A 26,548-nucleotide genomic window follows, 5' to 3' on the forward strand; every position below is an offset into this window, starting at 1 on the left:
TCTCAAAGCTTTGGTTTTTTGCTCTATGAAATTTGCTGTGTTTATCGTTAGCGTGGAATATTTATGCAGTTCGTTGTGAGAATTGAGTTTGGGTTACCGTGCGTAGCAATAGTTACAATTGACCAGCTTAAGTTCACACCTGTCAGCATATTTTGGCCCCTTTAACTGAATCCGAAAATTCAACTCAGTAGATTCCCATTTGTAAAAACAGAAAATACATGCATGAATATGTATGTACATATGTAGGTATTTTTAGCAAACTATTCTTAACTTCGGAAAGTAATTACATGAAATTCAGTTATTTGTAAATGCCTGCCATGAATGGAAGTGTATACAAAACAAAAACAGCGTAGTTACAGGTATAATACTTGTAATGTTTTATATGAAGGCATAATTTACTCTTGAGAGCTAGTTAACTCTTTATTTCTTTCACTATATGTATTTTATTCATTCTAATATCCAAAATATTATATTTTGCAAAATAAGGGGTTAACTCTTAGCTTCCTAGTTACGGAATTTTTTTATTTTAAACTTTATATTGATTTCCGAAAATACACTGATAAATTAAATCGAACTTTTCCGAAGGAAGAATAATTATAGTTGTCATACAATAAAACTTGTTGAAACTTTAATAAAAATAAAGAAAATTACCGAAATTAATAATAAAGTTAATTAATTTAATCCCTTTCTAAGTTCTTATGTCTGAATTGAATATGAAAATATTTCGTACATATTGCTCTAGTTTAAAGTAAAAGGGGCGACCGATAAGTTCGTGAATTAAGGTACTTAATGGCTCTCGCCCTTTTTAGACTCGTTATCGCCTCTTACTTTGACTCTAGACCGTAATAAGGAATCCAGGTTTCATCAATGGACAGAGTTTTTACAAGTCGAGTCGTCGTTGCTTCAATATATAATAATATCTTCAATTACAAGGACGATAGATTACCATGGTGGAAAAATGTTTAAAGGTGATTGGAGGAGTATGTAAATATGTTTAAAATGAGAACTTTTTTACGACCATTTGTATCTACGCTCGACGTTTATATGAATCAAGAAGCGTACAGTTTTATATGCGTTTATAAAATAGTTTCTCACAAAATGCAAGTACCTTACGTAATAATATTATCAGCCGTCCTTCGTTTTAGAAGATCCAAAGTTGCTCAAATGATATATTTTTGTTCAGTAAAAACAATAAAGGGCATGTTTTAAGAGTGTTACTGCAGGATAACAATAAGAAAAAATTTTCTAGGATTGTGTGCATTGTCCTTTTTGAATTATATACAGCTATGGACAGAGAAATAAAACAGTCACAGTTAAAAAACACCCGTACAATTGCTGCGTACAGCTCTGTAAATGTTTGGCAGAGCTCCACCTCCTATTTGCGATAATCGTATTGAAGCTTTTTCACAAATGGAGGGAACTGCAATTTTATACCGCCTCCGAAGGTCGGAACGTCTTTATGCGGATCATTTTCATCTCAGATATACCCTCTGAGGTGTGACATAACCTGCCGGGGGCGACCGCTTTTAAAAAAAACTTGTTTCATGCGCTTATTTCTATACCTTTTATAATTATAGATTCATAAAATTTCTTTGCAATCACTATCATTGTTGAAACTTTAAGGGCATTTCGTTTTGGTTCTCTTTTACTAGGCGAAGTGATGCGGCAAATATCACCCGACGGCATTGCTTTGATTCTGTTTATACCATAATAAAGATTGGTTGGATTTACTCTTTAGAATCCGGTGTACAAAATTTATCTAATTTTTAGTTCACTCTTTTGGTTAATCATATATGAAGCGGCGCCTGTAGTTACCTGTTTACATATTATCCTTAATTTACCCAATGCAGATCCTTATGTAAAAAAGCTTTTGTTTGAAATCGTCTGACTTGGCCAAACGTGCTGCGGAGTTGCGTGTTTAATACACTATCCACATTATTTGTTTTTCTGCTCTTTGCTTCCGACGTTATTCAATTTCCATGCTTTAATGCACATCAAATGACTTGTCTTTCCATTAAAAATCGACAACAAATTGGTTGTTTTTGGTGAGTGAATGGCGACTTATTCGTTTAACACATATAATTGGGTCAAGGCAATGCGGCGGCAATTCGTTAACGGAAGTGAACAGTCGTTTTTTGATGATAAGGCATTTGTGTGAAACTTTCCTTTTAATTAGGTTGAAGTAAAAGAATGGCTTTCAAACTGTCGGGGGTAGTTAAAATCCATTTGATATTGTTATCAAAATAAAATCGAGTTCATTTACATTATAGGTATGTACTTATATATACAGCGAACCCAAAATGTTTTATATTAATCGTTCCCACTGAAAAGCTTCTCATAAGAACCTTACAGTATGAATATACTTGTCACAACTGGGAGTAGCTCGGAGAAACACTTGAACAAAGGAAATACGTGCCAAATATACGCGAGAGTGTTATAAATATTTTATACCTCCATCTTTATTTAATGTAATAAGCAAGAGTATAAAAATGTGTAAGAAAATGTATGTGATAAGATATGTTAAATTGGCCGCTCCAAGGCGAATCTATTAAAGGACCGGCTGATTGGAAATTACGAAAAGCCATTCCGTTCACACCATCGTCGTACGGTTCTAACTCCAACTGCCGCTGTTAGTAAGTTGATAAGTTCACAGCGTTGCCACCTTGACAAGACGGTAATGTAGTATAGTATTTGACTCTACATCACTGGCCTTCCTAAACAAGATAAAAGCTGAATAGCTACCATTTCTAAATGCACAGTCAGTGCTTCTTCTCTACGAAAATAAGACTCAAGAAAAAAATACGGCTCAGTCGAGACAGTAACCTGCTTCATCTTACTCAAAATGGTGTGTGTCTTCGAAAACCTGTTGCCCACTAAATAGGTTTGCAGATGGAATCATCCCTAAAAGGATATGATTACAGAAGATCTTTGGATACGAAAACAACGGACTTTCCATGTTGTGATGTTTGTGTTGGCTTTAACTATTCAAAATTTTGCTTGAAATTTTTTAAGAAACATGATCCCCGTTTCTTCTTCTGCCGTCTCTCTAATTTCAGCTATGAAAACCCAAAGATCCTCTTTAACAGCTGAACGTAGCACCTGAAATATGGCTGATAAAATGGCCCATTCACATCGGCTGTGTGACTGCTTAGCACAGCCTTCAGCATCCGATGCCATCTCTCTACTACGACATTCGACTGGTGCTGATAGCTTTTGGTGTGGATGTGCTTGGCACCAAATAATTTTGCGCACTCGCTAAAAATACTTAGGGACTCCAAATCTACTCATCCAGCAGCTCCATCTCAACCGTTTCAGTTGTTATGTCTGCAATTGTCAATCTTCGATAGCACGCCTGCTGTAAGATTGTCGGGTTCGATAATAAAATTGATGGCGGTAGAAAACTTACTAACGAAATTCAATTGCCAAGTCTGTGAGAAAGATAACCAGCTCTACTCGAAGGCTTGCAACAACGACATGTGGTACGAAAGTGTCGAATTGCCCTGTGCATCGCCAGTAGCTCGCGGTCGTACGTATTGTACTTAACTTCGGTTTGTTGAGCTTTTGGGAAGAGAAATCTAGTGGTTTTTACTGCCCACTAATTAACTGTTGCAGCACAGTATTCAGTAGCAAAGGTGATGCCTCTAGCTGTAATCGTAACGCATGCCTCTTTTGCAAGTTGTGTTTTGAGCTTTTTCGGATTCTGGCGTCCACTTCAACTTCGTCCTACAATTATTTGTAAGGACCCATTATTTCTGGAAGTGCCACTTTGGTTGCGGTATGCGGCAGAAATCGCCTTCACATTGTGTGCTAAGTCCAGGAATCTTACTGTCAGAATGGCATCTGACACTTCTCCATGTTGATGACTAGAGCCCTCTCGCGATTGCGATGGAAAAGCTATTGTAAAGGACTGAAACGCTCTTCCGGGGAAACTGGAATAACACATCATCCAGATATGGAAAAGCGAACGAAGTCTGGGTGATGCTTCTAAGCACAAACTTAATGTAATTGAACTCGAACGGTACACAGTGAGACGAAAACGGGCTCACTGCCTCAAAAATGTGTATCTCTGTTGTTTTAAGTGCTAAATAACTTGAAAATTTGTGCATATGTTATTGAATATATGGATTTTTTAATGGAATACAATTTAATGCAAATAACATTAAACTGTATTATAAAAATTCGGTCGCCGTAGCCAAATGGGTTGATGCGTGACCATTCGGAATTCGGAGAACATTTGAGTCTCCGTGAAACAGCAACAAGTTTTTCTAATAGCGTTGGCCCGTTGGCAGGCAATGGCAAACCTTCGAGTGTATTTCTGCCATGAAAACGCTGCTCATAAAAATATTTGCCGTTCGGAGTAAAACTGTAGGTGCCTCCGTTTGTGAAACAATATCAGACGCACGCCACAAATAGGAGGAAGAGCCCGCCAAACACCAAAAAAGAGTGTAAGCGCCATTTATATATAATATACTAGCAAGCCCGGCCCGCTTCGCTGGGCACACTAAAATAGAATAGATATGGTTTAGAACAGAAAAGATATGGTTTTCATATTATTTATTTCTTTATTCTTTATTCAAGCGCTTTGGCATAAACAATATTTTTTGTTTTTCTATTTGTTTTTGAGTAAATATAAAATACTAGCATTTCCCAGTGGGCTTCGCACCACCATACATAAAATGTTTTTTTTATATCGCAAGAAATTTTTCATATTAAGTTTTCTTTATAGAACTCGTAAAATGTTTAAACAGTTGTATTAGTTGATTGTTTTCATTCAACATACTTTCTAAAGATGTCACAATAGCCTTTTCTGTACCTTTTCAAAATTTGATTGTGGTGGTCACCTATATACAGGTAAGGTGAAAGAGCCGATAAAAACTTGTAATTAAACTTTGATTCTTTAATTTCCATTTCAATTTTATACGCTAAATAAATAATGCTAAAATAAATTAAGTTAGAAAGGTTTTTCCAGTTCCTTGAATGCTCCAGTTTTTATTATATTTTCGTCCAAAATTAATATTAACATAATACACTTACAACCACAACAGTACAACAGAAACGCTCATAAGCGGCTGTGTATTTGTTGTTGTTTTTCCCATACAGGCATTTCGTATGAGAGGAAATCATTACTCACATAAAATGTCATAACTCAGGAACGGCTCAACCGATTTCAATCAAACTTCACACAAACCACCTCCTCAAAGATAGAAAAGAACTCTAAAATTTTTGTGTCAATCGGTTTGGCGGTTCTTGAGTTATAAGATTACCAAGGAAATGTAACTTCTTTTTATATATAATATATATATTAGATAAATTGAAAATCAGGAAAAAAGAAGATTGTTTTTAAATTTCAAATCAACGCAAATGAATAACTAAGAAACAATCGTCTTTTTTCCTGATCACCCATGAATTTTTCGTTTCAATTTATATGTTTTATTAAGCATTGGAGCTTTTTTAACCATTATCCATTTATATTTAAAAAAAAAAAACGAAAACAATTTTTTTTTCCACGAACACATAATTTCATTCGGATTTCACATTAAATTCTCAAATTTCGTAAGAAATTATTCACTATTCCAAAATCCACTCCAAAAAAATTCACAAAAAATTTTTACATTTTTTATGGCATCCAAATCAGAAAGAAATATTGACACATTGTAACTCACACTGTCAATTTGACAGTTCAGTTCCGCCCCAAGCGTTATAAAAGTAAACGACATTATGGCTGGTTCAAAAGAACGCTGTACCCATTGCCAGTGTTCCGAATTACAACCAAACTTTACGAAACCCATTTTCAATACTTACTTAACAATGTGTGTAAGTTTGGTTTAATTCGGTGCAAAGACACGGCGGGTCCACGTTTTGGCATATATTTCGAGACCCTAGTCATCAATAGGTATGCAAAATTACCCCGTATTAAAGCACTTATCAACAGCTTTCATTTGATATCCATATTGTACATACAAAACCAAAGGTTACCCGGGTCCACGTTTTGACCTATATCGCGAGACCCCAGTCACGGAGCGGCATGAAAAACACTCTGTACTAAAGCATTCACCAACAGCTTCAATTTGATATCCATATTGTACAAACACATTCTAGGTTCCACGTTTTGGTCTCTATATCGAGACCCTAGTCACGGAGCGGCATGAAAAATACTCTGAACTAAAGCATTCACCAACAGCTTCCATTTGATACCCATATTGTACATACACGTACGAAGGTTACCCTTGTCCACGTTTTGACCTATATCTCGAACCCTATCCACCAATAGGTATCCAAACTATACGGAAACCATCTTCAGTACCTTCTTAACAATGTGTGTAAGTTTGGTTTAATTCGGTGCAAAGACACGGCCGGTTAGCGAACACACACAAAAAGTTGACTTTATTTTATACTAGCAAACCCCGCCCGCTTCGCTGGGCACACTAAAATAGAATAGATATGGTTTAGAACAGAAAAGATATGGTTTTCATATTATTTATTTCTTTATTCAAGCGCTTTGGCATAAACAATATTTTTTGTTTTTCTATTTGTTTTTGAGTAAATATATAATGTTGTTGGCTTCCCAACACGTGAACAGCCAACGTATTGTTGACCATGGGTGAATACTGGTTCTTCTAAACTCATCCCGCATATTTCTAAAGTGGCAATTTCAGGTGGAATCATTGGAATTCTCGGTATTAGAACGTCTTCATTCTTGAATTTGCCAATTAAAGCACTTATCGACAGCTTTCATTTGATGCCCACATTGTACATTCACAACCAAAGGTTACCCGGGTCCACGTTTTGACCTATATCTCGAGACCCCAGTCACGGAGCGGCATGAAAAATACTCTGTACTAAAGCATTCACCAACAGCTTCCATTTGATATCCATATTGTACATACACATAGGAAGGTTACCCGGGTCCACGTTTTGACCTATATCTCCAGCCCTATCCACCAATAGACATCCAAACTATACGTAAACCATCTTCAATACCTACTTAACAATGTGTGTAAGTTTGGTTTAATTCGGTGCAAAGACACGGCCGGTTAGCGAACACACACAAAAAGTTGACTTTATTTTATATATAAGATATAATATATAATGTGGCGTGCGTATTGATGTTGTTTCACAAATGGAGGCACCTACAGGTTTGATAAAAAAATTGATAAGCCTGAAAAAATAAATAAAAAACTATGAAATAATGACTACCTATGTATGTATATATAAAGACAATCATGGATTTTTTTAATAGTCAGAGCAAGGAATATTTTTTATTGTCTTTTGGATTTAAGGCCGATCCAAAAGCATTTAGGCATCATCATGTAATTCCTTTTCTAAAGTGACGTTTGGTGCCCTTAGGCTTAAAATATATGTAGGGGTTTTTCCAAACAGATATGTTATTTTCATATTCAAAGAAAAATGCTATTTTTTAATATAAATGATCGGATGTTTATTTCATTATAAAAAGGAAGGTATGCCGTTAATAGTGGAAAATAACATCAGGTAAATGGGGCTGCGTTATGTCCTCGATAGCCTCACGAATTCCATCTTTGAGGTCTTGAATAGACCCTGGGCTGTTGTTCAATTTCACGTGGTCCCAAAGAAAGAAAAAAATCACAAGGTGTTAAATCACAAGAGCTCGGTGGCCAATTGTGATCACCTCTTCGAGAGATAACACGGTCCGACAACTTTTCCCGTAAAAGAGCAATGGTTTCGTTGGTTGTGTGGCATGTACCGCCGTCTTTTTAGAAATAAACGTTGCCCAGATCTATACCATCCAATTCCGGCCATAAAAATCGTTAATCATTTCTCTATAGCACAATCCATTCACCAATAACTCCTGTTATTGGGAAACCCTATAGATCTGATGGAAATAATATTTAATGTAAGTAGAGCATCTTCAATATTTGCCGAACGAGAACTCTTCCTGGAATGATGTAATCGGTATCGTATATAACCTTTGTTCAGCGTATACTCGTATAATATTATATATAGCCGTTTTATCAACTCTTCGTTAATACCAGTGAAACTGGCTGATAGTTTGAAACAAATTTTTCGCCTATTATTACCATTATTACTGTTGACAGTTCCTTGTTGGGGCTTGTCTATAGGGAGGCCAAGTTCATTTCGAAACCTACTTTGCACATGTCTTCCTTCTCTGCTTTGCTTATTTTATTTTCTAGAGATTTTAGACTTACCATTTCAAAATGGTTTCAATATATCTAATCCAGAAATAGTGTGGAAAGCCATATTAGAATGGTTCTTCATTTTCGAGTTTAGAACAAAATTTGTTCAAATCATTCATATCTACAGGTCTAGCGCCACAAATATCTAGTACCCACAGAACGTGATCATGTAAAAATTAGTAGTTAGGCAATATTTCCATCAATCATGGTCATATTTGACTTCAATTACAACGTCATATTTGCTTATCTGTGCTGACGTAAGCTCCTCTAATTGTCTCTTGATATTGTCAATAGTATTTTAGTCTGTTTGGTAGGAAGAAAGGTGAAATGGCGGAAGTACCACACTGATATCTTTCTGTTAGAAGTCTCAAAATGGTACCACAACGGCGCTTTAGTGCTACTTGAGGAGTGCCAGACTGACACTTCAACAATTTCAAGTAGGACTAAAGCGCCGTTTTGATACCATTCTGAGACTTACAACAGGCCAACCAGAGCTGTTGATGTAATGAAGAAGATTGATGGGATTTAGGTTGGTGCACTGCCCCAAGTCCCCACAGCTTCTGCAATGGGGGTTAAATGCTAAACCCTACTTTTCCGCGTGTGTGCCTATCGTGCAGTGACTGGTTATCACAGCTACGAGTTTGGAAATTTAATGACGTGGAATCCCCAAGACTTTTTAAGTCCTCCGTATATTGTACTGGGGCCAAAGGGTTTTCGAAATAGCACATGACGAAATGGAGCTCCATCTTTTCTGCGCTTTTCTGAGAAATAATTTGTTCAGTTCCCCTTTAACCACTATCAGGGGAATGCCGATGACCGGGTAGGAGGGCCCTGAGGCCAATTCAGTTCCCTTCCTGGCAAGCTCATCACCAACTTCATTTCCCTCTATGTTCCTCTCTTAGTCCCACGTTCCCTAAGCATTTTGCATGCCTGCAGGATCGCAAAGACTTCTGCCTGAAAAACACTAACAGTATTCGGCCGTTTAAAAGAGATAGATAAATTGGCTGATTTAGAGAAAACCTCCGCTCCGACTCCCGATTCCATCTTGTAGCCGTCAGTGAAGGCAGAGGTGCAAGCTTCGGAGCAGATTTTCTCCTCTATCCAATCTTAGCTATCTAGAAAGATTGCTCTAGTACGACCCTCAAATTCTAGTTTGTGGATGGAGAGATCTGTCCGAAGCTTGGAGAAATACGGTGTTAACTGCCCAAAAATGTTACCATGTCCCTTGAAAAATTACCTCCAGAGCCCAACCTCCTCCTGAGTCACCACATCTCCTCCCTGCTTTGGGTGAAAAGAACCCTCGTTTCCTTCCAATTGGCAGACACGTGATTAAGAGCGATACACTCCATGTAGATTTCTTGCAGGACAGGAACCAACAAGGTTTGGAGCTTCTATAGGTACTAGAGAAACAATTAATAATTGGCATCTGATATTTATTGGGTCTCACCTGGCAAGAGCTCTGACTAAAAGATCCGTCACAGCCCCATTTAACATACATATAACTTCATATTTCTGTATCATATTTGTATACTGAGTTAATTTGAAGAATCCAAACTGTGGTAAGGTCTAAAAAGTCTTGGAGTTTAATAGAAGCTCGAATGTCAATAATTTCGCTACTGCAACGCATGCGTCAAGCGTTAAAAATTCGGAGTTTGGTGTGCCACTTTTAAAGAATCTGATGGGGGAAATTCAGGTTAAATGCTTTTGTCTGCTGTTTTAAGTCCCGTTGTTTGTAGCTGTTCCTGCATTGACTGTGTCATCAGTTTTAGATCGCACATCCTATACGACAGTAGGGTAATGTCGTCGGCATATGCTAAATAGTTTATTATGTGTTGTTGATCTGCCACTGAATGCCTCTTTGGTGGTTTTCGTTAGCAAAAGGAGAGTTAAGAACATCTTCAATTACCAGCAGGAAAAGGATTGGGGACAGGTGAAAGGTTTCCGATAATTTGCCTTTATGGAGGGTGTGGCAACAAGCGTCGCTATAGCTTTCCTTGATAAGGGCGACAAGTTTAACTTGTACTCCTCTCCTTCGCAAAGCAGCCCAGATACACTCCCTGTTTACACTATCGAATGCCTTTTCAAAATCGATGCACAGCAGGTGGAGTTTGAAGTTATACTCGATGCAGTGTTCTATGACAATACGAAGTGTGTTGATATGGTCTGCACAGGAAAAATCGCTACGAAATCCAGCTTGGCAGGGACGAATCGATGCTTCAAGGTAAAATTTTAATCGGTCAAGTATGATGCACGCAATTATTTTTGCAACAGCAGGGAGAACACAGATGCCTCTCCAATGATTACAATCTTATAAGTCACCTGTTTTTTGCCAGTTTTACAATAATTCCTTCTTTCTATTCTTGCGGATAGGCTACATTGTCCCACACAGATGTTATAAGTGGGAGCAATATTTCGGCAGAGAGCACTACATTGGAATTAAAAAGCTCAACTGGGATGCCATCAATGCCCGCGCCCTTATTATTGGGAAGTTGTTTTATCGCAGCAGCGATTTCCGACATGTCGGGTGGTGCAGTTTTGATTATATCATTCATTTCTAATATTCTACTGGAGATGGAATATTTATCTAAAGCAGGGCCTAAATGTTGTTAAGCACGGCTGAAAAATGCTCTTTCTAACGACGTAGCTGATCGTCCTTCGCCATTAAGAGATTTCCATTTAGGTCTTTGATGGGATGCTCAACGCTCAAACGTTTGTTCACCATTTTCTTTGTGATCTTGAATAACACACGAGAATCACCGGTTCTAGCTGCTGTTTCAGTTTCATCTGCCAGATTGTTTATGTATTTTCTCTTGTCGTGACGCACGAAGCGCTGGACCGTCTTCTGCAGATATCGCCATCTCCGTTCTTCTAGCTGTTAAGCTTGGTCACCGTTTCGGTCCGTCACCGATGCTAATTTTTCCCTGATGGTCTTTCATTCACATATTTTCTCCCAAGTTTTGTGGCGCATCCATTGCATTTTACCTTAAGGGGTATTCCTTGCGGTGCATAGGCATATTGTTTCTAAGACAAGATGGTGATCGCGAACAAGATCTATATTTGCGTTTCTTATATTTCGCATATCGTTTGTATCATGACCCACCCAACGTAGCCCCTGGATTTTTATTCGCTGCGCTATGTCTATGTCGTCGTAAAGCTCATACAGCTCATCGTTCCATCGTCTGCGATATTCGCCGTTGCCAACGTGCAAAGGTCCAAACATTTTCCGCAGAATTTTAATTTAGGTTAGTTAAATTACTCTCTTCTTCCGCTCCAGCCCATAAGGCAAAAACCACCCAGCAGTGGCTAAAAAAATATTCCTGGGTTCATAGCCGCTTGGCCGTCTTTAAGTCCAGATCTGAAACCATTGGACTACAGTTTGTGGTCAGAATTGGAGAACATGGCCTTTGGAAGACCTCTCAGAAATTTGCATAGTCTAAAACAGTCTAAAAACGGCGGCCGCCGTAGCCGAATGGGTTGGTGCGTGACTACCATTCGGAATTCAGAGAGAACGTAATAGTTAATGGTTAATGGTAGTAAAGCGTTAAGGTATGGGCCTTTAGCACTGCGACCATATTGATCTATTGTGTACCCTATGCTGTCTATTGACTGTTAAGTATGCTTATGAATTGTATCAGCTCCTTCTGAGAGAGTGATTGAAGGTCTTCATCTGTAAGCATGAACTTGTTTAAAAACCTTTTCCTTCTATGCGTCAACCTCGGACATTCGATAATGAGATGTTCTATAGACTCCTCATCTTCACAGCAAAATCTGCAGGTGCTGGTGTTAGTTATGCCTAATTTATGTAAGTGTTTGTTGCAGGTGAAGTGCCCCGTGAGGGCGCCAGTGAGAGTGCGAATGCTCTTTTTGTTTAACGTGAGGGCCGTGTTAGCTCTTTTAGCGTTGAAACTTAGGAACTTTTTGGAGTGTCTAAGACCCTCTACGTTGTTCCAATGCTGATTTAATAGAGTTTTGGCCCAGTATTTTACTTTTTGTATTAGGCTGTTTTTGTTGAATCCGAATATGGGACTTGGTCCGATGAAGTTTACATCTGCCCCTTTTTTGGCTTGAAAGTCTGCCTTTTCGTTGCCGTCATATCCCTAATGTCCTGGTACCCAAATTAATGAGACATTGTTTTTCTTCTTCTTCTTAATTGGCGCGATAACCGCTTACGCGATTTTGGCCGAGTTTAACAAAGCGCGCCAGTCGTTTCTATCTCGTGCTAACCGGCGCCAGTTGGACACACCAAGTGAAGCCAAGTCCTTCTCCACCTGATCTTTCCAACGCAGAGGAGGCCTTCCTCTTCCTCTGCTACCACCAGCTGGTACCGCATCGAATACTTTCAAAGCCGGAGCGTTTGTATCCATTCGGACGACATGACCCAGCCAACGAAGCCGCTGGATCTTTATTCGCTGCGCTATGTCTATGTCGTCGTAGAGCTCATACAGCTCATCGTTCCATCGTCTGCGATAATCGCCGTTGCCAACGTGCAAAGGTCCAAAAATCTTACGCAGAATCTTTCTCTCGAACACTCCAAGCGTCGCTTCATCGGATGTTGTCATCGTCCAAGCTTCTGCGCCATACGTTAGGACGGGCATGATGAGAGTCTTGTAGAGTGTTAGTTTTGTTCGTCGAGAGAGGACTTTACTGCTCAATTGCCTACTTAGTCCAAAGTAGCACTTGTTGGCAAGAGAGATTCTACGTTGGATTTCAAGGCTGACATTGTTATCGGTGTTAATGCTGGTTCCTAAATAAACGAAGTCTTTTACAACCTCGAAATTATAACTGTCTACAGTGACGTGGGTGCCGATACGCGAGTGCGCCGACTGTTTGTTTGAAGACAGGAGGTACTTCGTTTTGTCCTCGTTCACCACCAAACCCATTCGCTTTGCCTCTTTATCCAGTTTGGAGAAGGCAGAACTAACAGCGCGGTTGTTAAGGCCGATGATATCAATATCATCGGCATACGCCAACAATTGTACGCTCTTATAAAATATTGTGCCTGAGCGATTAAGTTCTGCGTTAAAGAAGTCACACGACAGCGAGTCACCCTGTCTGAAACCTCGTTTGGTATCAAACGGCTCGGAGAGGTCCTTCCCAATTCTGACGGCGCTGCTGGTGTTGAGCAACGTCATCTTACATAGCCGTATTAGTTTTGCGGGGATACCAAATTCAGACATAGCGGCATACAGGTAACTCCTTTCCGTACTGTCGAATGCAGCTTTGAAGTCGACGAAAAGATGGTGTGTGTCGATTCTCCTTTCATGGGTCTTTTCCAAGATTTGGCGTATTGTGAATATTTGGTCGATGGTAGACTTTCCAGGTCTGAAGCCACACTGATAAGGTCCAATCAGTTGGTTGACGGTGGGCTTCAGCCTTTCACACAATACGCTCGCTAGAACCTTATAGGCGATATTTAGAAGACTAATCCCGCGGTAATTGGCACAAATTGCAGGATCGCCTTCCTTATGGATTGGGCAGAGCACACTTAAATTCCAATCGGCAGGCATGCTTTCATCCGACCATATTCTGCATAGAAGCTGATGCATGCACCTTACCAGCACCTCGCCGCCATGTTTGAATAGCTCAGCCGGCAGTCCGTCGGCGCCCGCGGCTTTGTTGTTCTTTAGCCGTGCTATTGCTATTCTCACCTCGTCATGGTCGGGTAACGGAACATCAATTCCGTCGTCATCGATTGGGGTAACGGGATCTTCACATTCTCTGTGACATGCGCAGCTATCACTGTTTAACAGGTTCGAGAAGTGTTCCCTCCATAATTTAAGATTGCTCTGTACGTCAGTCACCAGATCGCCGTCTTTGTTCTTACAGGAAAACGCCCCGGTCTTAAAACCTTCTGTAAGCCGCCGAACTTTCTGGTAGAATTTTCGGGCGTTGTTCCTATTGGCCAGCATCTCAAGCTCCTCGCACTCACGTATTTCGGCCTCTCGTTTCTTCTGTCGGATAATACGTCTCTCTTCCTTTTTCAGCTCTCTGTAGGGATCCCACATGGCTCGCGTTGCGCCCGATCGCAGCGTGGCTCTATAGGCGGCATCTTTTCTTTCGGCGGCAGCATGACATTCCTCGTCGTACCAATTGTTTTTTCGGGCTCGCCGGAATCCGATTTCTTCTTCGGCGGCGGTACGTAGGGAACGAGAAATGTTGCTCCATTGCTCGCGCATGCCGGTGTGTTGGGCAGTGCTCTCCGAGAGCAGGAGTGAGAGTCGAGTGGCGAATCTTCTGGCTGTCTGTTGTGATTGCAGCTTTCCGATGTCGAACATTCTTTGCGTAGGTAGATGTACGTTTTTTGCTGCACAGAGGCGTGTGCGCAGTTTGGCTGCAACAAGGTAATGATCCGAGTCGATGTTGGCTCCTCGGATCGTACGTACATCTAATACACTAGAAGCGTGTCTTCCATCTATCACAACATGATCGATCTGGTTTCGCGTTTTTCGATCAGGAGACAGCCAGGTAGCTTGGTGTATCTTTTTATGCTGGAATCTGGTGCTGCAGACTACCATGTTTCGGGCCCCGGCGAAGTCGATCAGCCTCTGTCCGTTACCGGATGTTTCGTTGTGTAGGCTGAATTTTCCGACTGTGGGATCAAAAATTCCCTCCTTGCCCACCCTGGCGTTGAAGTCGCCAAGCACGATTTTTATGTCGTGGCGGGGGCAGCGCTCATAGGAACGTTCCAAGCGCTCATAGAAAGAATCCTTGGTCGCATCGTCCTTCTCTTCCGTCGGGGCGTGGGCGCAAATTAGCGAGATGTTAAAAAATCGCGCTTTGATGCGGATTATTGCGAGACGCTCGTCCACCGGAGTGAACGACAGTACTTGGCGACGAAGTCTCTCTCCCACAACAAATCCGACATCGAATTTGCGCTCCTTTACATGGCAGCTGTAGTAGACGTCGCAAGGTCCGGGCAGAGGCACCTTCCCCATTAAGGGACCGGACATTCCAGGTGCATGCCCTCAAATCATAGTCCTTATTTCGTTTGCAGGGGTCGTCATCAGTGTTGGAAGTTCTCATCCGAGGCTTTGTTGCTGTTTTCATTGGGGGGGCTTTTTAAGTGGCGGGTCCCAAACCCAGCGCACAACCAGCTATGCTGGGATGCTTCGCCTTCTCACGTTAGCTCACTCCCGAACGAGTGTTCGGAAGCTAACCAGAGGATACGTGGGCTAATCCCGGACGTTGTGAGCTGCTTGAACCATATGTAGAAGAATCGTCCTGGCCACTCCCAAGTGAATGGCGATCAGTAACTTTCCCCACTTGCGCGGACTTCTACACATGGAACCATCCTCCCATTGTTTTTGGATGCCAGGTTATTTAGTGCCTTGTGGCATTCTAAGAGAGTTTTTGAGTTGTAGGTATAGCTATCTAAAGCTTTTAGAACTGATTGGCTGTCAGAAAGTATTTTGATCTTTACTCTCTTGTGGTTTCTACGTTGCATGATGTTTGCTGCTTCCATTATTGCGTATAGTTCCGCTTGGAAGATGGTGGTGTCCCTGGTGAGAGTGAATGATTTGTGGATTCTGGGCCCCACTACTCCTGCTCCTACACCATAAGGTGTTTTTGATCCATCAGTGTACCATTTTTGTGAATCATCATTCATCCATTTTGGGTTGGTTTTCCACTCGATCCTCTCAGGAAAGGTAACTGTGTATCCTTTTGTGAAACAGAGGGTTGGGTCAATGTGGTCTGAGACTTGAGCCATGCTTATGGTGTTTTTGATTTTATTTAGGATACTTAGGTGACCGGTGAGGTTGCCTAGTTTGAAATTTTCTTTCGTGTGTAGCATGAGTGCTTGCGTAGCTGCTATAATCTTCCTTTCATATGTACATATGTATGTATGCCCAAATAACCTTGACTTATTTATTCATATGTAACGGCACATCACATTCCTATAAGAAATCAGATACACATACGCACTAGTGAACGAGTTTTTTCCCAACAAGTGCAAAAACAATTCTGCTCTAAAGCCTACGTAGGCGTGTATGTATACCTATATACACACTTTAAGTAGTAGCACGCATACATACACACATGCTTACTTGCCTTCTAATATTCCTACAAAATAAACGAACGAAAATGCCCAAAACGTTACATGGCCTTGAAATTTTACTCTCCATTCTCGCTCGTCCATCGACGCCTAAGAAGTTTCACTTCAAAAAAACAAAGAACAACACACAGTTGCACAATGCATCAGTGGCGCCAGCTCGAGGAAGCGGGTAATAGCGTAGACACACCAAATTTAGCGAAGTCCTCAACCACCTGTGCGATCCTTGTGCCAGAGAAATATGAGCCACAGATGGCGCTCCAAGCAGTAAGAAGGCGCTGTTCCTAAGCCACGTTTGTTGGTGCAAACTTGTACGAAATATATTTGTGGTGCCTACTTTTTGGCGTTATATTTCCTTGGTGCCTACTGTTTGGAGCGTTTTTTGGTCCGAATTTTCTTGGCGTGTTTTTTTTTGGTACCTCCTTTTTCGCGCTTATTTCAGTTTCCTGGCTAGTGCTTCTGCGTACTATAAAGTGCTATCCATTCCGGCGTCGGATTTATTGGTATTGCCTTGCGGTAGTTTGTGCCGTTGCTGCGGTCCTGGAGTCGCTGCGTTTGTGCAGGTGATAAACGCTCGGAGTAGTGTACCTTGTTGCCACGGTTTGTGTGAAAGTTTCACTTTTGTTATGTGTACTACGCTAGACGCACTTTTTGTTTTCTGCTTGTTTTAGTAGCCACAATGCAAGTAATGCGCTGACGTTTTGTACGGGAGTAAGGATTAGAAGAATAAGGTTGTTGGGGTTGAGGAATGAATTTTTTTTTTTTTTCTGAGAAACTAGGAAAGTAGGTAATTTTGGAAAAGTGCGAGGGCCTTGCTTTACTTGGGATTCGAACCCACAACCTCTGGGATGGCAGGCTAGTGCACTTACGTTAGACTACCGAGGCCGCATGTCAATAAGTATGTAAAATTCTTGCAGAAAACCCACTACATATTATTGTTGCCTACGTTGTAGCTGCTTTGAACAGAAGGATCCAATACGTGGTGGCATAAAGCCGAAGGGTAACCGCTATATGCTGGCTTGAACACCGAAGATACCGTGGTATCAACATATGTATAATATATCATTTCTAGCTATTTGCTTGAAAGCACCTAATATAAGGGTAGTTAGTTGGTCGTGAACATGATCCGGTCTTGCTGTGCTCGAGTTTATCCAACATATACTCGTACTTACATATATATAAGGTCATCAATGGGGGCAGAAACTGGATCGTTGCTGCTAGCCATAGGGGTTGTTCGAGTTGCAATCACAACCATTATGTTGCACGATTGTTTAAACTTTAAAGTATCAAAGCTTCGGAATTCCGAAAACTTTGGAAAAAGTGTAGCGTTCTAACTCCCAAATTCTAAAGTCCAAATTCGGCAATTGTTGCGGGCAAAGTGTTTTAAGTAGACACGATTGCTTTATTTTTTTGTTTGTCATTTTCAATAGTAAATTACCGTTAATACCGAAATTATACAGGAAAATATTTATAGAAAACTCCAATATTTTTATTTTATTTTTACTTTCACCTATCTATGCAGCTATCAGCTTAGCATTTACAAGAGGGTTGCAAATATTTAAAAGTACTGCAATACTGTAACGGATGTAGTTATCGTAATACATGCTCAGTACTTAAGACTCACAGGGAGTAGACCATACGGCTTGTGGCCACAAACTGCTCTCGCATCAGGTGCCTCCGGCCGCCATAACTTCTACTTCGCTCAATGGACCGGAGCCTCCGTTAAGCACCACAATCGGAAGCTCCATGGCCCCTCGGAGCTCACCAGAGCAGCATCATTGCCCCCAACTCTCTCTAATTCTCCTTGTGAGGACCAACCAGCAGCGCTTGGTCCCGCACATCGTGTGTCGGAACAGAATAATTCGGAGCCTGACATCAGTCAAGTGCAATTCTTGCAGTGACTTCCGAGATGTTTTGACCTGTGCGCATCTAGAGATTAAACAAATGGCTATGTTACCCCATGCTGTATAGCTCTACACCCGCAATCCCCGGTTTGGCTCGGCCAACTCCCACCATCAGGTCACAACAACGGCATGCAGAGCAGGACCAACTTCTCGCGTCTCTCACATCCTCGACTCACTCCTTCTGAGGAAATTCAAGCTTTTATAATTCAACTGCAGCGGGCCCTCGAGCAAGATTGCCGACATAACCGTTCTCGCGGGGTGATCATTTCTGCTCCAACTCGCTTCATCCCTGCTGGAAGACTCTGGGACATACGTACTTATTTCCAAGCTGAAACAGCTGTTTTAACAAAAGAGCTTGGATCTCAATTTTGACACTCGGCACTGGCAAATCCGCTAAAGCGGATGAAATGGATAAAGCACTTGAAGACCTGTAACTCCACCTCTGGTATGAGCAAACTCTGGTCTAGCGTAACGTCCCTGTCGAAGGACGAGCACAGGGTATCAATCACTTTTGATTATTGTATTTCCTCGAACCCGAAGTAATACGCGAGCTTTTCAGCCAACAATTTATATTGTATTCTCCGGTTGACAGATCCAAACGTTGTGCTACCAGGCGCTTGCATTAAATGCCAAACAATAGTGCACCGCTTTCTTCTTCCAGCGATGAATTCCAGGTGGTTATCAGGAAATCTAGCCATTAGCTCCGACAGCATTAAAAAATTTGAGTCCAACGAGAATAGCTTTTATCACGAAAGTTTTCAGCCTGTTATGGGTACTCTTATCATCCCCGAGAAGTGGAAAGAGTGGGAGAGTGGTCCTACTACTGCAACCTGAGAAACCCGCCAACCAAAGAGAGTCTTATCGCCTGATAACTCCATTTTCCCCAATAGCGAAGGCACTTGAGGTCCCATCTTCACATCAGTACACACCGTACCAATACGGCCCTTAACGCACGGATAAATCGTGGGCTTAACCAAAACTGCCTCTACGAGAGAATTGTCAGTTAGCCATTTCACGCTATGCCAGAACTGAAGAGATGGTCCGCGGACTACCTGTGTGGTCGGCACTCGTGATCAAAATTCCAAATAGAGGAATATAAAGCAAGTGCTGCCGCATGACGGTGTCCTTTCTGCCTTACATTTCAGCTTTATACACAATATTTCTAAGCCACCCCAACCATCAGAGAGTTTATTTGAGCTTCCTCAACAACAATAACAAATACTGGAGGACATATATATATTTTAACGTTAAAATACCAGACAGTTTAACTTCTTGCTTTTAACAAACTGGACAATCAAGTTTTCGAAAGACCTTCCCAACGATCTGGCACTGTGTAGAAATAGCGATCCATGGCATCAATAAAACGTTGCCTATAACGCTCTGGTGATATAACAGTTGGCAATTTTCCCATACCGCCGAGTATACCAGTTTGTTTAACAAATGACTCAACCCTTTTATCAAACGTAAATGTGCGTATGTAGTCTGAAAATTAGTAAAAGAAAAATCAGTTTTTAATAAATTTATTATGTAATTGTACCCACCAATTATGCCCAACACTAGAACATTATTTTTGTGATCCAAACCTACGAGTAGTGAGTAGTCCATAACTTGATTCTTTTCCAAAAAGGTAGCGTCTCTATTAATCGCATCTTTGAGAACCGACTTGCTGTGTGATAAAATGTATAGTGGCTTAGACCAAGACACTGAAAATAATTTCAATAAATAACATTGTTAAATATTTTCAAACTTTTATATATTATATGCATATTCATATATATATAATTGGCGTACACCCTTTTTGGGTGTTTGGCTGAGCTCCTCCTCCTATTTGCGGTCTGCGTCTTGATGTTGTTCCATAAATGGAGGGACCTACAATTTCAAGCCGACTCCGAACGGCAGATTTTTTTATAAGGAGTTTTTTTCACGGCAGAAATACACTCGGAGGTTTGCCATTGCCTGCCGAGGGGCGACCGCTATTAGAAAAAAACTTTTTCTTAATTTTGGTGTTTCACCGAGATTCGAACCTACGTTCTCTCTGTGAATTCAGAATGGTAGTCACGCACCAACCCATTCGGCTACGGCGGAATTATATCATTAGAATAAGAAATTCAAAATAAAATACTATATTTTTAAGGAAAAACCATGAGAATGCAACCAGAAGTTAAACTTAACTTTATCATTCGTGGTACACGTGAATTTTTTTAAATACTTCGTTGTTTTCAATCGTACCAACTCAATGCAATGGACGCTTATAAAAGCGCAGGGAGCAACAACTTTTGTTAAACCGGTAGCTGAACATGAACACAATCTAATGTATAATGCGTCTGTAAGATTCCTCTATTAACGGCTTCTCCTGCATATCCGTCATTTTATATATAATAAATGAATTATTTATAAAAAATAGCACTAATTTTTCATTTTTATTATTCAAAATTTTAGTATTTAGTATTCTTAATTTGTCAATTGTCAGCTGAAAAGTTAACTTTTGGTTCAATCAACAACGATTTCTAAAATTACGAAAGCTTTCGTTTTACAAAACACGCTTCCGTTCGGATTAATTTGGTTCATGCAGATTGCTTATAATAAAAGGTATTTGATGTGCAGTTTTAACTTACTTTGCACTAAATTTTCATCCAGCAATACTATTTCACCTTGCTGATCGGATGGATCCACTAAGCGGTTCCGTTCAGAGCCTTTCAAGTCGAATTTATTTTTGATATCACAACCGAAAAAGAGATTCTCCATAACAAGCAGTGATTTTTCCACAGAAGAACTGAAATAAGAAACGTAAAAACATATGTATCTAATAAATATTTTTCGCTTACTCCTTCTTTTTGATAATAACTTTAAAAACTCCAAATATTTTCGCCAACAGAGTTGGTTGGTTTTGTTGCTGACATTTACTGATATACTCAAAATAATTTGGTGCAAAATTTTCAAAGATGTTGATATCACTTTTTGTCATCTCCTTCAAAACAAAACGGTCATCTGACAAAAAACTCAAGTATATATGTTTAAATTATAACATGAACAATATATATATATATACCTAATGTTTTACAAAACCTCGAACCAGACTTGCCGCCCCTGGCCTCCCACTGTACACTGCTGCAAAGTGAGCGAGCCAGATAATTACGACATTTCTCAATTTCCGATTGCAATGAAGTCTTATCGTCGCCACGTCCACTGCTATTTGGCTTATTTGTGTCTGCTTGCATACCCACGTCGCTGGGCTTGCGCACCAATTCCATCTCAGGACCACTACGACTTTGGGATACTTTTAGCTCTTCGCGTTTTTTGCTCTGCTCAATCTCCTTGTACAGCGATTTATCAATGCTCGGAGGTTTTAACGTTTTAGCCCGCATCAAATCAAATTCTCTTGCAAAATAAATTTTGCATGTAAATTGTGTGCCGTTATCCTGGAATGTTAACTCAATATGTGAACTGTGCGCTTTTAACTTGTTGCGCTCCTCATCTGCGTTGACGTTGTTATTTGAAAATTCTTTTTTGTCATTTTCATCACCCTCCTGTGAACTGAAATTTGACAATTTTAACAGTTGGCTTTTACCAGGTCTACTACTTTTATTTTTTTAATTTTAACCCACCTTTCCTGTGATTTCCGCTTCAAATTGGGGCTAGGATTATTTTGATTGGCAGCAGGAGTATTATTTGCACCATCTATATTAGCCACTTGAACTGCTGCTCCTGCGTTGTTAACCATGAAACTATTACTGGCTAAGTTAGCTACAAAGCGCTGATAGTCACTTGATGTCAGGCTGTATGCAATAAGTGAACTTAAGTCTTGATCGTGAACGAGAATCGGGAATGCGCCCAGCGAAAGCGTATAATGTTCTTGTGCTGAAAAGGGCGACTGTAGCAAATTGGATGGTCCCGCAGAAGGCAGAAGCTGTGTAAGTATTTTTTTGATCGATTTTTTGTCTGTACTTGCTGATGTCGTGAGCAATTGATCTACTGACGACTTTTTTTCCATCATTATATGTACATTGTTCTGCGATTCACTCTCAGACTCGCCGACGTTATCCTCTGCATTCGAAGACGTGTCATCATGCACCATGGTAGTGGTGATCAAGTGAGACAGTTCTGGTACAACTTGAGGAGCATCTGAATATTCCGGACGTAAATCTTCTGTGCAAATTGTACCTGAATCTGTGTGCGACTGTTTCGCTGCGGCCTTTTGCGCCAACGCAATATCATGTACCCGTGGCCCCCACAAATCAATACTCTCGGCAAGTACACGTTTAGACATAAGGAGAGCATCATTCACGTCGTGAACACTTGATTTTGGATCTGCAAGTAGGGTTTGAACGATTTCGATATGTTGCTTGAAAATAAATTGATCCTTGCTCAGTGCTGTCTTTAGGTTGAGCACTATCGCCAAAGTATCATCCTCGGTAGCCAAATCAGCAATACGCTCATGAATGCGCGTATACACTTCGTGACCCTTCATAGAAAAGTTCTTTATCTCTTCTAAGTATTTGAATTGGTCTGATACTTTTGAAGGTTGTAAACCCAATACCAGTTCAGGCAAGCCAATGTCCCAAACTTCGATAGGCGTGTACTGAAATTTTGCGCCCACACCCCGATAGGTGAAATAGTGCACATAATCACGATGTAGCGAATGCTGACATCGACTTACTTCACTACAGCTTGGAGTTATTCCCGGTGAATTGCTGCCAATAACTTGACGTTTCTTGTAAGCGTGGCCATGGAAACGAAGCTCAAGATATTTAGCGAAAGAAAGGCATTTAGTATTGTCGGAAAGCGGTACGCTAGGCGTCATTTCATTACAAATCGTACACCATGCCGTAAAGTAAATACGATTCGGATCAGTTTTTATATTATCCTCGCTGAGGAAGACCTGTACACAGCCCATGGAATGAACGTAACTATAAAAAATTAAAGAAAATAAATGATTCAATATCTGAAAATTTTTCGATTAATATTTCATTAAACTAACCGCCGTACATGTCCTAGCATTGGCAAATTGCAGAGCCTGCACATCGAATTTAAACGACAACAGTAGCGCTGTAAAAACTGCCCAAGCATAATGTCGTGTTGACCATAGAATTTCATATCTAACAAAGTTGGTGGTGCACAAAAAGAAGATGCTGATTTTGGATTGAAATAAAAGCTACAGAACAGAACCGGCAGCCGTTGATGGTTTTCCAAATCGAGAGCGTCCTTATACGAATAATCTTCAGCTACTTTTTGTGGAACTTTGATTAACTCTTTCAACACTTGTTAAACAAAAAAAAAAAACAAAGAAACAAAGAAACAAATTAAATAGATAATAAAACGTCGATTAAAAACTATAAATGGTTAACTACTTTTTTTCTTCTTGGGGTAGCGTCCTCCACAAGCACGAAACTCAGCCAGCAGCGTTTGTATATCGCGATTATCCCATGGCGTTGTAATTTTAATTTTTAAAAATGGATGTGGCGATTTTAGCATATTTTCATTAATGGTATTTTTAAGCTGTTCCAAACTTTCGTGACGATCTAAATGCAGGTTGCTCCTATCCGACCATAATTTCGAATAGTACAACTCAGTTGGGAAAAGCGGGCGTAATGAACATTTACGCCCCTGTTCGGTTTCCAAATATGGCAATGGAAAACTGAGAAACGGACTGACAGAGAGTAAAGTGGAGCTGAGTGCAGTGCGAAAGCGGTTGTCGTAGCGTGACTCAACTGCCAATCCAATAACGGATCGGTCGACAGACACCTTATTTGTTGTGATTTCCGCCGAACGTAGTGGATCAGTAAAGTCAGCAACATTTTCTGATACTGAAATGATTTCTTTGCGTTGTAACAGTATTTTTTCCTCCACTTTTCGTTCTATTGCAGGTTTGGCATGTATTATTTGATCATCCTCATCAGATGGCAAATCAACAGGACTGGGTTCTTTAGAATTAAAGATGGGTGGTTTTGGAATGAGAGGATCAGCAAACTCATCCAAGAGAAAGGACATTTCCAAACGCCAGTTATAGCTAAAATTATAAACAATAATATTAATAAACAATTAATATTGTAAAGTTAAGTTCAAACATTGCAAAGGACCCACCGGGCATACACCAAAAACGATGCTACTTTCTTCACCTTAGCAAGTTCTTTATTAGTACCTCCTCTTAGTAAGCAAGTGAAACCACGTGGATTGTTGAGTTTTTCAAAAAACATTAGCGTCTTGTTGCTACCACTGCCATCATTGAAACTTCGTATATAGAAAGCATCACAAGTGCCGAGCTGAGGCCGAGCAATATTCGACTCTATAGAAGTAACGATGTCACATTGGAGTGTTCGAGAAATGCGCTCCATTACTGAAAGTTTTAAATCCAATACCAACGTAATGCCTTGTGATCGCAGCATATCCTGCGCAACGCCCGCAACATTCTTATGTACTAAAACCACATTTGGTTTGAAGCTCATAATGCGATCGCAGACACGGCGTAAATACTCTTTTTCTTGTAGCAGCACTGTGGAAATGCTGACAAATTTTCCCTCTATACGTTCGTAAACAATAGGGCACTGCAAAAGAAGAATGCGAGGATGTTCAACCCGCGTTGCCATATCTTTGTGCGCGATATTCTTCGAAAATACAACTCCACCCACAATCGTGCACTCCTGCCGTTTTCCACCCGGTATTTTTTTGATGTTCACATAATTTCGTATGTCCATCAGGTCGTTGGTGCAATATTCTGGTTTGAAATGATTAGCTGCACGACAGCACAACGACATTAACACCTTCGACCAGCGCAGATCGAGTTGAAAGGTGCGTAGCATCTGAGTTAGCAATTGCTCTTCGTAATCACAATAGGACTCCAGGAGTTTAGTTGTAGTTGTTGTGGACCGCATAGAATATTCTAATTCCATGTCCTGCAAAGAATGGAAACTCAAAGAGACATCTAAAGATTTGGGCGGTTGAAGTTCACCACTGCTTTCAATCTGCGGACTATTAGATTCAGACATCAAATTGGGATCCTTAATATGCACGTTGGTAATGCACTGTCTGTGAAACAACAGAATAAACAATATTAAATATGATATAAGTTATTAAGCATGCTTGTAATTACTTATGTAGCTCAATAAATTTGTAATGGAGGCTTTCGTCGAATTCGATTTGGTCGGAATCCGGCACTATGGGCTGTAGAAAACCAGCAGCAAGCATTGCATTTAAAATTGCGACTGCTTGCACCTTATTCGACGATTTGTTATGCGTAATCAAGTATTCAATTAGGTGTGTTCCACAGTCCTGACCGGGTAGTTGACGTCGCATCTCCTCGTGTAGAGTTATAAGGGAATTCGATTGCTGCAGTATGTTTTTTCGATCGTCAACTGACAAATTGCTGCCTACATGTGTAGCAAAACGTTCTTCTTGATAGCCTACCGATATCTTACGAGCTAAGTTTGCACGTACCGGCAGACCCTCTTTTTTGCTATTTTCATTTTTATCCTCCAGTTTCTGTGTGAGATCTTGCTGCAACGCTTGCAAATCAGCATGCAAATCAACCGCTATGTTTGTAGATTTCAAATAGCTAAGTACTATTTTGGAGCAATAGTTACAAACTTTCAGTTCACCTACAAAGAATTATTACCATTATTATTATTAGTAGTATTATTATTACTATTATTGCACTAACGCACCAGCACACATAATAATTTTTCCAGGCACAACTTGGTTGCAACATTTAGAACAGAAGATCTGCCCACAAAGACGGCAGTGATGCTTTCGTCGAAAGGTGGAGAACCTCTGTGCACAATCATAACATTCTTTTGCCTTTGAATCAGGCATCCAAAATCGGTGCAACTCAGTGTCTCTATAGTTTCGTAAATCCTATTGTATAACATATGAAAGGCATGATTTAGCAATTATTGTATGCTTTAAAAATCTTACACTGTTCTTCGTAGCCATTAAGCTGCTCATACGCTTTAGTACATTGACCATTGTACGTCCTTCACTTGCTTCAGCGGGTAAATCCTGAATACGTTCACCAGGATCACCGTTTAATTCATCTGGAGTACTGCTACTTGTCGGCGTGGAGGAACTTGCTGAAGTATCTTTGTTTGCGGGTGCATTAAACGTGTTTGTTGGCTGAACATTTGTTGTTACTATATTCACATTGGAATTGAAGTTGTCACGTAAAAAGCTAATGCCCGAATTAGGATCGATTTTTCGATCAGCATAAAATACAGATTTTGAGACTTGTGCCGGTACGGTGCCATCAGCAACACTCGTTGCTACTTCATTAACGGTGTTATAGCTTTGATTGTATACATTTTGAATTTTGTTAACAAAGCGACCGAGTAAGGATTCAGGTTCATCGTCCTCGAAGTCCCTAGCAAATTCAGTAAGCTTAGTAGGTGAGTGTAAGTGTTGATTCATTTTACGAAATATTTTCCAATGTT

At 40.3% G+C, this 26,548-nt stretch overlaps 1 protein-coding gene across 2 annotated transcripts; it reads right to left on the reverse strand.

Moving 5' to 3' along the window:
- Positions 1–19,347: 19,347 nt before the first annotated feature.
- Positions 19,348–26,525, reverse strand: LOC129243476 (putative 1-phosphatidylinositol 3-phosphate 5-kinase). Of its 2 annotated transcripts, XM_054880518.1 has the most exons (12): positions 26,037–26,525; positions 25,787–25,976; positions 25,216–25,720; positions 24,210–25,151; positions 23,477–24,135; positions 23,107–23,386; positions 21,734–23,035; positions 21,178–21,662; positions 20,954–21,116; positions 20,744–20,901; positions 19,670–19,831; positions 19,348–19,610 (listed from the first exon to the last, which is right to left on the reverse strand). In XM_054880518.1, the coding sequence occupies exons 1-12, from the start codon at positions 26,523–26,525 to the stop codon at positions 19,423–19,425; spliced, it is 5,523 nt and encodes a 1,840-aa protein (XP_054736493.1). In that variant the 3' UTR covers positions 19,348–19,422. The 2 variants fall into 2 exon arrangements, with proteins under 2 accessions (XP_054736493.1, XP_054736494.1); XM_054880519.1 differs by lacking the exons at positions 19,348–19,610; positions 19,670–19,831; positions 20,744–20,901 and having other exon boundaries at positions 20,960–21,096.
- Positions 26,526–26,548: the final 23 nt, after the last annotated feature.

The sequence above is a fragment of the Anastrepha obliqua genome, chromosome 4, assembly GCF_027943255.1.
Source record: "Anastrepha obliqua isolate idAnaObli1 chromosome 4, idAnaObli1_1.0, whole genome shotgun sequence".
In the NCBI taxonomy this organism is placed as follows: Eukaryota; Metazoa; Arthropoda; class Insecta; order Diptera; family Tephritidae; genus Anastrepha; species Anastrepha obliqua.

Excerpts from the sequence above, each read along its gene's own strand:
- LOC129243476 (XM_054880518.1), bottom strand. The coding sequence starts at position 26,525 with ATGAATCAACACTTACACTCACCTACTAAGCTTACTGAATTTGCTAGG. Across the intron at positions 25,721-25,786 it reads AAAAATTATTATGTGTGCTG|GTGAACTGAAAGTTTGTAAC; the intron begins GTGCGTTAGTGC and ends AATTCTTTGTAG. Across the intron at positions 23,036-23,106 it reads ATGCTAGGACATGTACGGCG|TTACGTTCATTCCATGGGCT; the intron begins GTTAGTTTAATG and ends AATTTTTTATAG.